The sequence below is a fragment of the Petaurus breviceps genome, unplaced genomic scaffold (genome assembly GCF_028583685.1).
Source record: "Petaurus breviceps papuanus isolate PSGF00001 unplaced genomic scaffold, PetGlider_PUasm1.0 90925, whole genome shotgun sequence".
NCBI classification, from domain to species: domain Eukaryota; kingdom Metazoa; phylum Chordata; class Mammalia; order Diprotodontia; family Petauridae; genus Petaurus; species Petaurus breviceps.
In genome coordinates this window covers 34,124,854-34,140,096 of record NW_027187380.1, presented here as the reverse complement: position 1 = coordinate 34,140,096, position 15,243 = coordinate 34,124,854, and the positions used below count along the sequence as shown (strand labels likewise).

Here is a 15,243-nt window from a genome sequence, read left to right as displayed (position 1 = left end):
CTTTCTGTAGGTCCACAGAGAAAAGGTCATTATTGGAGCCAATTGTCAGTTCTGGATCCATACCTTACTCTCATCTATTCCATTTCTTCTAGTCAGTTATTTTGCCCATTTTGGAAAAACCCTCTTGTTATTTTCTCAATTCAGTTCTCTTAGGAAGAAAAGAATCAACTCCGAACCATCTTAAGTAACTTAAAACTAAATATTGCCCCATATATCTCACTCATCTTTGGCCATGATATTCCATTGCCAGTCTCCACTCCTTTGCATGGGCTGCTAGGTGGTGCAGTGGATAGAATGCTGGACCTGGAGTCAGAAAGACTCATCTTCCTGAGTTCAAATCTGGCCTTAGTCATTTACTAGCTGTGTGACCCTAGGCAAGTCACTTAACCTTGTTTACCTCAATTTCTCACCTGTAAAAATAGCTGAAGAAGGAATGGCAAAGCACTCCAGTATTTCTGCCAAGAAAACCCCAAACAGGGTCACAACAAATCAGACACAACTGAAAAAGGACAATAACAACATGTCTTTGCATAGGCTTTCCCCCGTGCCTGGAATAAACCTTCTCCTCACCTTCATCTCTCAGAATTTCTAAATCCCTTCAAAATTCAGTCCAAGGGTTACCTCCTACAGAAAACCTGACCCTCCCAGTTGCTACTGCCCTTTTCCTCCCTCTTCCACAGGGAATTTACTTTGTTCATGTCATAGCCCCTTTTCCCACGGAATGTAAACTCCCTGAAAGCAGGGACTGATCCATTTTTGTTTTTTTTTTTTCCCTAGCATCTAACACAGTGACTGGCACATAGCATGCACTTGTTGAATTGAATTGAATTTATCTGGCCAGAACCTCTTTATTAGTAAAATGACTATACTGGTTGTGAACAGTTGTGATTGGCCTCATTAAAAGCAACAGCCATGATTTTAGCAAATGAATATTTAGGGTTCTGAGCCACAGCAGAAGGAATTCAAAAAGATTCAGCAGGGCAGTAGCCTTATTTACCAATAAGATCACTTAAATGCTATTATCCTTTAGAAACAAAAATGGATCCTAACTCATACTAGTTTTTAAAGTAGACCCTCTCTTAGCTCCTAGGGGTAAGAAAATCAACTAACATGGGGCACCTAGGTGGTGCAGTGAATAGATCACTGGCCCTGGAGTCAGGAGGACCTGAGTTCAAATTAGGCCTTAGACACTTAACCACTAGACCAAAAAAAGAAAATCACCCAACAACAAGCATTAAGTTTTTAGATTTAAATTTTCCTGATCTTTGTTCTGTGATTCTCAAGCCATTTTGATGACCTTGTGACTATGAATTACATCTTTGGTTTTATCTAAGACTTTGGGAAATTTGAATTCAATTGTATTCTTTTTTTTTCTTTTTTGGAGGGGGAAAGGCAGGGCAATTGGGGTTAAATGACTTGCCCAAGGTCACACAACTAGTAAGTGTTAAATGTCTAAGGCTGGATTTGAATACAGGTCCTCCTGACTTCAGGGCCAGTACTCTATTCAACGCACCACCTAGCTGCCCGTGAGCATACATTCTATTAAAGCTTATATTTCCCACCACTCTGATGCTTTTCAATTAACTAGTTTAAGGTACTTGACTCATCCTCACTAGAGGTAAGGCTGTGCAGCTAAATTCATTTATACTCAAGGGAGAGTTATCAGCCTAATTGCTTCAGCCCCCATTTGTATTATCTCTCTCCAGGAACATTTTCTATGGAAAAAGTGAGACAATATGATATTTTTTCCCACCCAGGGCTCCTTGGAACATGAAGAAAGCAAAGTCTTGCGTATCCAGCTAGAGCTAAACCAGGTAAAATCTGAGATTGACAGGAAGGTCACTGAAAAGGATGAGGAAATTGAGCAGCTTAAAAGAAACAGCCAGAGAACGGCAGAATCCATGCAGAGCATGTTGGATGCTGAGATCAGGAGCAGAAATGATGCCCTAAGGCTTAAGAAAAAAATGGAAGGAGACCTCAATGAAATGGAGATTCAGTTGGGCCGGGCTAACCGCCAGGTGGCTGAAACCCAGAAACACCTTCGTACCTTCCAGGGTCAGCTAAAAGTAAGTGAGGCAACCTTCAGACACTGCTCTTCTGGTACAGCCTCTATCTATAGCCTTGCGCTGTCAATCCTAGGCTCACTCACACTTGCTTCCTACTAAAGGATTCTCAGCTGCAACTAGAAGATGCTCTGAGAGACAACAGTAACTTGAAGGAGCAGCTGGCCCTTGTGGAACGCAGGAACAGTCTCTTGGTGGAGGAGCTTGATGAGATGAAAGTGGCCTTGGAGCAAACTGATAGGACACGCAGACTATCCGAACAGGAGCTGCTGGACGCGAGTGAACGGGTGCAACTTCTACACACACAGGTACTCTGAGGTCTAGACACTCCAAGAATGCTTCTCTTGCCTTTGCCAAAATGCAGAAATGCAGGAAGGGACAAGCATGCTTCATCTCTTGCTTGAATTTAATTCCAGGAATAATTAGGTCTCTGCAGATTTAGCTGTTTTCTTTCCCTTATCAGAAAACAAAAACTATGAAACACACAACATATCCCTTTTTGTTGTAGCTTCCAGGAAACAAGTCAGGATTATTAACCGAATATTGTGATATTTTCAACTTTGGCAGCTGAAAGCGTCCACTCCTTCAACTTGATTCCTAAAGCCTATATTTTGTTTATCTCTAAAGGTCTTGTGTGCTTTGAACTTGCTTTGAAATGTAAGCTACCGGGGCAGCCAGGTCGCACAGCCAGTAAGAGCACCGGCTCCAGTGTTGAGAAGACCTGGAGATCGAATCCCGGGCTCAGACACTTAGCACCCACCCAGAAACACCTGACCATGTAACCTTGAGCAAGTTACTTAACCCCAATTGCTTAGGGGCGGCCAGGTTGGATCAGCGAGTAAGAGTACCGGCTCCAGTGTCGGGATGACCTGGATCAAATCCGGGCTCAGATACTCAGCACCACACCCAGAAATAATAACTGGCCGTGTAACCTTGAGCGAGTTACTTAACCCCGATTGCTTATAAAAAAAAAAAAATTAAAAAAAAAAGAAATGTAAGCTACCTCAAATCCTTTTGGAAACCCGCAAAGTATAAATTTTAAGTATATCAAAATATTTCAGAAATATATTTTTAAATCATATAAATATAGCCATGAAACAGAGGACAAAGAACTAGAATTAGAATCAGATGGCCTCAGTTCCAAACCCAGTCATCAAATGATACCTGCGTGACCTTGTGCAAGTCATTTAATATTTTTTACCTCAATTTATTCATCTGTAAAATGAGAATGTTTGATTAAGTAACTTCTGAAGTATCTTCTAGCTTTAGGTTTATGAGACTGAATCCCTATTATCTAATTTTTTTGCTAGAATTCCAGCCTCATAAACACAAAGAAGAAGCTGGAGGCTGACATAGCTGAGTGCCAGAAGGAAGTGGAAAACTCTATAGAGGAGGCTCGGAATGCTGAGGAGAAGGCCAAAAAGGCTATCACAGATGTGAGTGCCCTGTTTCTCTTTTTTTTTGCAGAAGTTAAGTGAAGGGTTTAGGGGAAAGGGTGGGAATCTAGGCTTGAAAAGTGTCCTGTAAACAATCAAAGAAACCTCCTGGATGGGTTAGATAATGATGGGTTAGGTGACTTATTAATATTTCCTGTGGACTTAACCAGGCAGCCATGATGGCTGAGGAGCTGAAGAAGGAACAAGATACCAGTGCCCACCTGGAGAGGATGAAGAAGAACCTGGAGCAGACGGTGAAGGACTTGCAGCATCGCCTGGAAGAGGCCGAGCAGCTGGCCCTGAAAGGAGGAAAGAAGCAGATCCAGAAACTGGAGAATAGGGTACAGTGGTGTGAGAATAACCAGGAAGTCATGACTTATCTTAGAATTCTAGGTCTATGGAGAAGCTATGCAGTCTATCTACCTACAGACAGGAACATACAATACCCTCTCCAAAGTCTGGCAGTGAGAACCAAGAAAATAAAGTCACACAATGGTCTAAAAGTGGACCTGTGACCATATCTATTTGTCTGAGCATACACAAACACACACACACTATGGTGTTTTTGCTAGGATATAAAGTATTGAAGTAATCATTTTCATGCCTATGATTTTTTAAATATTCATTTTTATGAAGAATTTTATGTAGGTTCAGATCTGCTTATGGAAAATATTTGGGAAAAGCAGTGCTTTTTTTTGATGATTTTCAATTTGGAGAGACATATAGTAGAAATAATATAGAATATAAACTCAAAAGATCCTGGGTTCCTTACTCCTTCCTAGCTGTATGACCTTGGTCAAATGACCTATAATTGTTTAAGTACTGAGCCACAATGTAATAGGGAAAACAACACTTGGATTACCACTTTCGATGACAGTGATGAGGAAACAAAGTGTTTAGTAGATTGAAGAATGTATATAGTCATACAGTCATATTCTCCTAATATCATCACATAAATCTTACAGTATCACAGCGAGGTAAGACAACATTATAGGGTCAGTTAATTCCATTTAAAAAATACTATAAATATTGTAAATGACAGACCCACCAAATCATCTTGTTGAGGGACTTGATAAAGGTTGATGATTTAGTTATAATGAGATAATGATGTTATTACAAAATTATATTGGTCAGGGAACTTCTGGCTATATACATGTAAAATGTCGCTACTGAGTTGGCCAAGTCTGCTAAGTGCGAAACATTTTTCTATTTTGTTTTAAATATCCAAAATTTTGTGGTCACCTACTCTAGTGGGATTCATTCCTTTGCCAGTCTTTCTTGAGTCTAACTTAAATTCCTTACACAGCAAGTCTAGCTTCTAATTCTTCAACAATACAGATAGTTTGAATTTGTTCTTCAAAGTTAGAACAATAGACATTTCAAATCTCCTATGGACTATATGTTATGCTGGTTTCTCTTCTTTCCTTGCCAATTTCTCTGTTCAGCATCATAATTGATTCTTCTCCCTCACCCTTTTCTAGGTCCCCAAATCTGGTTGAGCTATCTAATTTTGTTTCTTTTGTTTCTAAAGCAAAACTACAGGAATTGGTGTAAGAAGGGGTGATGATGGGGGTGGCTAGGTGGCGCAGTGAGTAAAGGCCTGGAGTCAGGGGGACCTGAGCTCGGTTCCGGCCTCAGACACTTAACACCCACACACACAAAAACTAGCTGTGTAACGTTAGGCAAGTTACTTAACCCCAAATGCCCTCCAAAAAGAAAAAAAAAAGAGAAGGGGTGATGATGGAGAGAGGGGAGAATGTAAAATATGCCCCCTAAGGACTTTGGAAGCTGGGGTGGAAAAGGGAGAGGGAATAGACAGAAGGGAGGAGCAAAAATTAAAGGAAATACTCTTCCTTCCTGGATCCCTTCTCCATCCCTCCCCTTCCACCTGGGTTGCTATAGCAGTCTTCATAAAGAAATATTAAAACACCCCTTTCCTGGTTACTAGTCAAACAAACCACCAATAGTTCCTGTAAGTCAATGAATAATGAAGGTAGAAACATGTTTCTGTGAAGCCTCATCTAGTCACTTTCAAAATGAGTTGCTCTTATACTCTATTTCAATTTAATACAATGTGACCCAAAAAAATATTTATTTAGTACTTAATGATGTGAAACCAGGTAATAGGCACTGGAAACACAAGTAGCAATTATAGCATAGACCCTACTCTCCAGGACACTATAATCTGATAGGGAGGAAAGGAAACTGTGATTATGATAGGAGAGACACACTACAAACCTTTCCCTCCCCTAAAAGCAGTAGCACCTGAGGGAATGTGTTACTTCCTTCCTCTTCCTACCCCTGAAGTTTGGGAAACAGCCCTCAATAATTTAAATAATCCCATCTAGAGGAGGCTAGGTGGCTCCTTGAGTAAAGAACCAGCCAGGAGGACCTGAGTTTGGTTCCAGCCTCAGACACTTAACACACACACACACACACACACACACACACACACACACACACACACAAAACTAGCTGTGTAACGTTGGGCAAATTACTTAACCCCAATTACCCTCCAAAAAGTCAAACGAAACAAAACAAATAATCCCATCCAGCTCTATAGGAGAATTTAAATGGATTGAGAAACAGAGGAGTAGGGTGGGTTCCTAGCCCCACATACCGACATGTGGATGCTGTTGAGGAATACATATATGGGCCATGGTAGAGAAAAACCTCAAAACTGATTAAAATCACCCTGAGCCAATACAGAACCAGAAAAAGAACCTTGCCTATAAGGTAGCAGTGAAGTTGCTATAACCCCTGGAGCTTTGATACAGTCAAGAGAGAGGTTAGTATTATTAGCAGTTTGGGAGCCTAGAGAAAAAGAAGGCAGGGGGAGGGGGAGAAGAACCAGCATAACTCGATCAGGAATGGGTTATAGGAAATATTTTCTTCTTTTCCCAGGGTTAATAGTTAAATAAATCAGAAGAATTATATAAATAGAGTTTGCCTCATTTTGACAGCTTCTTAGGCTCTTATGGATTATGGCTAGGTACATTGAGCACTGGACCTAGAGTCTGAACCTGAGTTTAAATCCAATCTTACTAGCTATATGAATCTGGACAAGTTTCACCTCTAATTGTCTCCATGTTCTTATCTATGGAATGATGATAATAATATTATCTACTTCACAGGAATGAGGAGGAAATGAAATGACACATGTAAAATGCTATAGAAATGCTAGCTATTATGAACTTTTCATCTATGCTAAATGATAATAGTTAAGTAAATTCAGAACTGGTCAAATGACCATACCTAAAGAGTAATCTTTAATAGTTCAGTCACCCTGAAAGGAAGTCTTTAGCAATGTAGCCATAGATCTGGGCCAACATTATTTTCGATAACCTAGATGAAGATCGATAAAGGGACAGATAAAGACTAACATGTTTATCAAATTTGCAGGCCCGAAAAGATCTTAACAAGCTAAAGCACTGGGCTAGATCTGATAAGATGGAGTTTAATAGGGAAAAATAGCTAATATTTATATAATGCTCTAAAGTTTGCAAAGCATTTTACATGTTATCTCATTTGATTCTTACAACATTCTTGTGAGGTGAGTACTATTATTATTGCCATTTTATAAATGAAGAAAGTGAGGCTCAGAAAGGTTAAATGACTTACACCAGAATTTCTCCTCTCATTCATTGTACTCACACCTCCAGGAGTTCTCATGGATGTCTCCAGTGGCTGCTCCCTAATAAGGTCATATTACCGTACGTTATTTTGTCTATAGTCCATGCCACATGCACTTCTTTTTACCAGCAGATGGTGGTTATCCCCTTTTCTAGAGGACCAGCTCTCTATTGCTAGATTTCTTGGCTCAGAAACACATCTATTTCCAGAGATTTCTGCTGTACTTCATCCCCTAGAATTGAACCTAGAAGTCTTCCAGACTTCCAGAGCAACTTATCCTTGCAGCTGATAGGCAGGACTCCTCCCAGTTCCACAATGGACAACACGACTTAGCAAAACGTCTCTTTTCTACCTCAGAACCTACTTAGTATGCCTCTATATGCATTCTAAAGATTTTAGAATAACATTCCACTATCTCCCTAGATCTCCCTCAGTCTACCCCCCATTGCCCCTGGATTTATGGGTGGGGTTATTTAATTTACTAGTGGTGGCTCCCAAAATATCCAGGGGATGAGGCAAAATGGGGGGGGGGGGGGCAGGGGGAGTATATACTTCCTCTGACAATACTGCATGGAAAGGGAAAGGTGGAACCGCCAGGTATATAGTAAGGTAAATATAAATGGATGGTACCGATAAAACACTATTAAAAAATTGAGGAGAGGGAGATCATTTATAGCTGAGGGACCAGATAGATATTGCAATGGAAGGGCTAGGGCTTCAAAATAGATTTTATAGAGGAAGTTATACCTAAATGGGACTTTGACTCTCTACGACTCTCAGGAATTCTTGCCACCATGTCCCAGTTTCTGGGTCTTACAGGAATAGGAGTGTAACTCACATCCTACCCTTGATAGTGACATGGAGTCTCATTACCTACCTCTACCTACAGATAATCATAAGACTTGGAAGAAAATCGAAGTAGTTCCTCATTTAAAAGAGTCTGGGGACCCTTGTCTTTCCTATGAACCTCTGCAAAGTTGTGTTTTTGTTTGTTTGGTTGGTTTGGTTTGGTTTGGTTGCTTTATGGAGGGGGGAAGATAGGGCAATTGGGGTTAAGTGACTTGCTGAAGGTCACACAGCTAGTAAGTGTTAAGTGTCTGAGGCCAAATTTGAACTCAGATCTTCCTGACTCCAGGGCTGGTGTTCTATTCAGTGTGCCACCTAGCCGCCCCAACTTTGCAAAGTTTAATGTGGCAGGAGAGATGATCCCACATAACATAAATAAGGAAGGTCCCTAGAGACCGATTTCTCTCTTGTGTTCTCTTCATAACATTGGATTTTAGGTTCATGAGCTGGAAAATGAGCTTGATGCCGAGCAGAAGAGAGGAGCTGAAGCCATTAAAGGGGCCCACAAATATGAACGGAAAGTCAAAGAAATTACTTACCAGGTAAGTGTCAGAAAAATCGCAATAAAGTCTCTATTACTCAAATTTTGTTCAGAAAAGTAGTGCAGTACATGGGGATTGTAATCCTAATCCTCTCTTTATAGGCTGAAGAAGATCGTAAGAATGTCCTTAGGCTCCAGGACCTGGTAGACAAGTTACAGGCCAAAGTGAAATCATATAAGAGACAAGCAGAGGAGGCTGTGAGTACAGGAGCTTCCCTGAGTGACATGTTGTCCTAGTTCCCATGGAGTCATGTAGGCACCATCTTGTATATTTTTTCCTAGTAGTCAATTTTGCTTATAAAGCATATTTCTCTTTCTTAGAAAAAAATCACCATTCAGGAACTTTGCTTCAGATCACACACAGATCCTCAGGGTCCAAGTCCATTTTTCTCTCCCACAAAATGAAGGATTAGGTTTGAGGGATTGGAATGATTGCTAAAATTCCTTTCAAACTCTTGACATTGTGTGAGCATGCTCTCTAGAGAACAGTATTATCTAATAGAAAGGACACTATTGGAGTCAGAAAAAAAAAGGGGGTTTGAGTCCTGGTCCTGATATTTATGAGATCTGTGATCTGAGAAGACTTGTTCATTATCTTTGAGTCTGTCTCCTCATCTATAAAATGGTGGTATTAATATACAAACCACATCCATCACAGGAATAATATGAGAAAAGCCCTTTATAAACCTTAAATACCTTTGCACTTCAATATAACATCGACATATGAACTCCTGCCACTAATAGTGCAATTTATAATCTATCCACACTGTCTCAGCCTGTACTTCTCTTGTCCATGCCCTCTCCTGAGAGAGCTCCACCCAATATGGTAGAGCTTTTGATAGCTCTCTTAAGATTACATGCATACACTCAGGCTATTTGTTGCCCTTCAGTCTAATAACATAACCAGCCCATCTTTTTCTAGTTATGTTTCTCTTGGATGTTCACAATTACACTGAAACTAGACACCATTTTTAAAAATCCTAGAACCTTCTGACCATTCTACTTTGTCACTGAACATCAAATTCTCCTTTTCCCACTCTTTACATTATTCTTATATAGGTACCGAGATCATACTGTATTCCAAAGCTTTCTAGAGAATCCCACATTGATTTTGGGGTTGGGGTTTTTTTTGGACTAAGAGTCCATTTTTGCCTCATTTCTTACATAGGCTTAATCACTGATTGGACATTGCCTCAGATAAACTGAGACTTGGGAAAGACCTTAGCTTAAGAAGACCAAGGTCTCCCACTGCATCCGGGGCCATCTCTAGTCATCCTGAACTAAATCTTGCCACTGAACTCATATGACTCAGGAGGAGAGAGTGAGACTAGTGACTTGCCATAACCCTGCCTCACTTAAATCCAATTTACCTGCAAATCATGACACCTTCCCGATGTCATGGTCATATCTGAGAACAAATGACAAACATGTTATATGCCAATCATTGTTGGTAATGTGCTACAACTTATTTTTGTCTACCACCCATTTCTTTGTTCTTTTTTTCTTTGGAGACTATGGCATTCCATGATTCACAACCATCTTTTGTTACTGTAAGAATATTAGTTTTTAACAGTAGGGTTTTGTTTCAGGGTTTCAATGTGGTTGAAAGAATTATATGGGCTCCTAAATTAATCAATCAATCAACAGCTATTTATTAAGTCCTTACTATGTTCCAGGCAGGGATATAAAGAAAAAACAGAAACAGTCCCTGCCCCTAAGGAATCTTGTGTGTTCCCTTTTTCATATTTTCATTAAGGCAGTGTCCCAATAAATCTTAAAGTGATATAAAAATATAAATGCAAATTGTTATATAGTCTATTCTATCTCACTCTACCCCACTCTTCCTCATTCTACTCCATCAGCCCTTCCTCAGTCTAACTCCCCTATGTAGCCTTCTTTATCCTACTCTGTCCCACTGTGGATGAAATCAAACATGGATAAACAGCAGTAACTGTTTCATTTCTATTTTCTGGATCCATTTCAGTATTCCTCTCCCCTACCCAGATTCTACCACAAGACAGTGTTTTGAACTTGAGTTCTTAATGAATACTAACCTGACTTTTTTGAATGGAGAATGTATACTGAATAAATTTTTAACATTCAGCATCTCCTCCCTCTCTCTTTGCCACCTGATCAGGAGGCCATTTTTATTCTGATTTGGTCCCAGGGAGGCAATTTGGGCAGTGGATGGAGTTCTGGGCTTGGAATCAAGAAGGCTAATCTTCATGAGCTCAAATCCAGCCTCAGACACTTACCGACTATATGACCCTGTGCAAGTTACTTAACCCTTTTTGCTTCAGTTCCTTATCTGTAAAAAGAACTGGAGAAGGAAATGGCAAAGCACTCCAGTGTCTTTGAATTACTGTTGAGTGGACCACACCGAATCTACACACAGTAGATTCATCTAGCTAGACCTGACCATGGAGCAACTCTGTCCACTACTCAGTTTACCAGGTGAGCATGATTTCTCTCTGAAAGACAGAAGTCTTTCCCAAGCTATAGAAGCAGGGATATCTGTCCTCTCTTCTTCCTATCTAGTTAGAATCCAAGACTCCTTCCCTTATCTAAGTCACCCAAATTCATCAAACCAAATTCATCCTTATATGATGTATATTAATTATGACCTGTAAGCCTGTAATTGTCATGAGATGGCTAGGTGATGGAGGGGAAGGCATGCTGAACTTGGAGTAAGGAAGGCTTAAGTTTAAATGCTGTGTTACTAGCTGTGTGATTCTAAGTAAATTATTTAGTTGCTGCCTTCCTCAGTCTCCTCATTTGTAAAAAGGGATGAGACAATATTAGCACATGACTCCCAGCATTGTTGGGAGAATAAAATGAAATAATATATATAAAATGCATTGTAAGCCTTAGTGCCATGCAAACATTATCTGTTCTTTTTTTTTTCCTTTTTGGAGGGCAATTGGGGTTAAGTAACTTGCCCCAAGGTTACACGGCTAGTTTTTTTGTGTGTGGGTGTTAAGTGTCTGAGGCCGGAACCGAACTCAGGTCCTCCTGACTCCAGGGCTGGCGCTTCACTCACTGCACCACCTAACCGCCCAAACATTACCTATTCTTAACATTACCTGCGGAATATCCAGTTCTATTACTTTGGAGACCTTTCTCTCTCTGTCCCAGAAGATAGCATAGTGTACATCAGTCATTTAGTCAACAAACATTTATTAAGCAAGTTCCTGGCACTGATTCCCAAAAGATGGAAAATAACAGGAGTCTCAATAACAATGGTGTAGAACAGTTGCCATCCCCTGCCTCATTCTCTTTTAGGAGGAACAGGCCAACACTCAGTTAACAAGGTGCAGGAGAGTTCAACATGAACTGGAGGAAGCTGAGGAGCGGGCTGACATTGCTGAGTCACAGGTCAATAAGCTGAGAGCCAAGAGTCAAGACACAGGGAGCCAGGTCGGTACATAAACCATGGTCCATAACAGGAACTGCCATTTGTAGTCCTAGAATTTTAGGGAAACCACAAATGCAGCTTCTTCCTGGGCAGGGCCTGCAAAACTTGGGGGTACAAAAAGTTAGAGGGTTTCCAAGAAACCCAACCCAAAGTCAAAGAATGGAATCTACAGCCATAAATGTCTTGGTCTCTCTTGCCACCTAGTCACAGGTTTTGTAAATTTCAATCGGGGGTATTTCCAGAATGATTTTGGACATTTTAAAAATATCCATAAAACATTAAAGTTATAATATTCATTAAAGCTAAGCCCTCTAAACTTGCAGTTAGATCTGTTGCAGAGGTATTCAGGTTGCTGAGGGCTTCTTACTTTGGTCTGCCCTGGGAAAGGGCAAAAGAAAATGGAGAGCTAATAGGCTTGCCTTCACTCTAAACAAGTGAGAGTCAGTAAGGAAGAATCTAACAGCTGCCTTCCTTTTCTCTCTAAGCATTACTGTGATCCAAGTAGCCCCTGCACTGCAAGAGAGCTAGAGATCTGATGAGTGTACAATAAACAATAGACAAAAAAGCCCTTTTCTTAACACTTTGCTTTGAGTGTCAACATTTTCAGTGATTCCACTGGGGGGAGTGGGGGAAGGAGGAGAGAAGAATTTGTTTTTCTGTAAAGCTTTGTTGAACTTTTTTTCTTTATTTCCAAACTGCACAGAAAATGGAAGAGTGAGGATCTCCAGCTACCCATTGCCCCATTGCTTAGGGGCATATCTACAATGAACATGAATGGAAAATGTTACAAATAATAAACATTAGCAGTAATGTAAGATTCCTAACTTTGTCACCTTCATTACTTTATATCTTGAGTTACCAAATAATAGATCTTAGAAGAACGAGATTTATATAGATTGAGGTTATTGAGATCATTGGGGAAGAAACTTAAACCAAAGAAGATGAGATAATTTGTTCAAGGTCACCCAACAAGGTGAACTTAATCCCAGCTCAACTGAGTCCCAGCCTAGTGATCCCTCTACCATTATATGCATGAGATTCTTACCTATGCCATTTTATATAAGAAAAATTGCGCTAGGGGCAGCCAGGTGGCTCAGCGAGTAAGAGCACCGGGTCCAGTGTCGGAATGACCTGGATCAAATCCCGGGCTCAGACACTCAGCACCACACCCAGAAATAACTGGCCATGTAACCTTAACCCCGATTGCTTTAAAAAAAAAAAAAAAAGAAAGAAAAATTGGGCTAGATAACCTCTAAATAACCTTCCAATACTCAAATTCTAGGATTCTTGGAAATATTAGTTGAAGGATACTTTGGATTTGTATAGGATGTTCTTCCTAGGATCTATAATTACCACTTATTTCAGTGGCAAACCAGGGAATATAAACCATCCCCCCACATACTTTCATTCCTAAGAAAAGTTCCTGGGGCAGCTAGGTGGTGCAGTGAATAAAGCCCAGGCCCTGGAGTCAGGAGGACCTGAGTTCAAATCCAACCTCAGAAATGACACACTAGCCTCGTGACTTTGGGCAAATCACTTAACCCCAATTGCCCTCCAAAATGCCAAAAAAAAGTTTGTTTCTGTCTGGTTCCTAGGACACAGACATCAGATTCCATTTTCAACCCAACATAGGATGTCATTCTGCTCTTTAAGTTTATGCCTTTGCATGGGCTACTCTACTTTCCTAGAATTCACTCCTTTCTTACTTTTCCCTCTTAGAATTTTCTAGCATCCTTTAGGGCTCAACTGAGGGAATCTAGTTGCTTGTACTCTCTGTCTCCTAAAGCTATCTTGCACTAAATTATCTGTTAATGTTGTATCTTCAGCACAGTACCCACAGCTAGGTATAGACAATAAATTCTTTTGAAGTGAAGTGAATTATCTGAATTGAGATGAAGTAGCAACTAGGAGTAAAAACACAAATAGGGCACATAATAAGCCAATTAACAAATTTTTGTTGACTGATCAATTGATATTACTTTGGAAGTACTTTGCATTTGGTCAAAGAGTGGATCCCTGGATCCCCAAAACTAGGTTTGCTGCTTTCATATTCACCCTTCATAACACTATGGCCACCATCTCCACTCTGACTCCAATGAGGACCACCCAGGACTCTGAATCTCAGAGCCCTAGAAATGGTCACATTAAAAAATGATATTAAAGAAGCCACATTGAGGCGGCTAGGTGGTGCAGTGAATAGAGCATGTGCCCTGGAGTCAGGAGGACCTGAGTTCAAATCCAGCCTCAGACACTTAATATTTACTAGCCATGTGACCTTGGGCAAGTCACTTAACCCCAGTTGCCCCCCAAAGAGCAAAAAAAAGAAAGACACATTAGCATTGACTTTGCAACTGCACCTTAAGGAGCATAGGACTTTTCTATCTTTCCATATGTGTTGTCTTCCCAATTAGGACATGAACTCCTTGACAGAAAGATCTGTTATCTTGTTTGTTTGTTTGTTTTTGGAGGGGAGAAGGCAATCAGGGTTAAGTGACTTGCTCAAGGTTACCCAGCTGGTGTGTGAGGCTGTATTTGAACTCTGGTTCCTCCTAACTCAAGGGCCAGTGTTCTATCCACCTAGTCACTTAGCTGCACTGACTAATCTTTCTATTTATACCCCCCAGTGCTTAGCACAATGTTTTTCACAAAGCAAGTGCTTAATAAATGTTTTATTCTTTTATTCACACTAGGGCCTTCCCCATCATCCAGTACCACTCAAATTCCAACCACCAGCATCCAGTAACATCTTAGTCTGAGCACCTTTTCCAGTGCTCTAGAGGCCATCTCCTCCTAGACTTCTTTAACCCTTCAGCCTTATACTGTTACCTCCTGCCTACTGATTAGAATCCCACAGGCTATATGCCAGGCCTTCTCCTGCCTACTGTGGGCCTTATAGGATATAACCTGCCATGAGGTTGAACCTCAAAAGAGAACCTTGCACCTGCCTCCCTCAAGAGACCTCTCTGCAATTGATGATAATCTGTCTGGACTTATTCCTCAATGACTACAACACTCAAACCTCCCTATATACTCCCTCTCTCAACGATTCTGCACCCTTCTGCCACTTCCCCAGCAACCACCAAGTTCCATCCTCTTCAATCCTACCTCCACCTACATACACACAATATCCCACTCCACATCTGTATTACCCTTTCACTGTCTCTGAAATACACAATAATTTTTAAATTTGCTTTGCTCTTAAACCTTTTGTTTTCTCACTCTTTCTGTCCCCTGGCACTCACTGGGACGTGGCTATTTCACCTGTGAGGACCCTTCCCAGCATTAGCCTCATCTCCATAGATATCCCCT

General features: G+C 40.6%; 1 protein-coding gene across 1 annotated transcript in view; it reads left to right on the top strand.

Annotated features, from left to right (window-relative positions):
• Nucleotides 1–11,948, top strand: part of LOC138152273 (myosin-13) — a 76,914-nt gene extending 64,966 nt beyond the window's left edge. Inside the window, exons 32-38 of the mRNA XM_069075999.1 lie at nucleotides 1,758–2,066; nucleotides 2,168–2,371; nucleotides 3,374–3,499; nucleotides 3,670–3,840; nucleotides 8,416–8,520; nucleotides 8,622–8,717; nucleotides 11,802–11,948. Of these exons, the coding sequence (XP_068932100.1) occupies nucleotides 1,758–2,066; nucleotides 2,168–2,371; nucleotides 3,374–3,499; nucleotides 3,670–3,840; nucleotides 8,416–8,520; nucleotides 8,622–8,717; nucleotides 11,802–11,948 (1,158 nt within the window). The remainder of the gene's footprint in view (nucleotides 1–1,757; nucleotides 2,067–2,167; nucleotides 2,372–3,373; nucleotides 3,500–3,669; nucleotides 3,841–8,415; nucleotides 8,521–8,621; nucleotides 8,718–11,801) is intronic.
• Nucleotides 11,949–15,243: the final 3,295 nt, after the last annotated feature.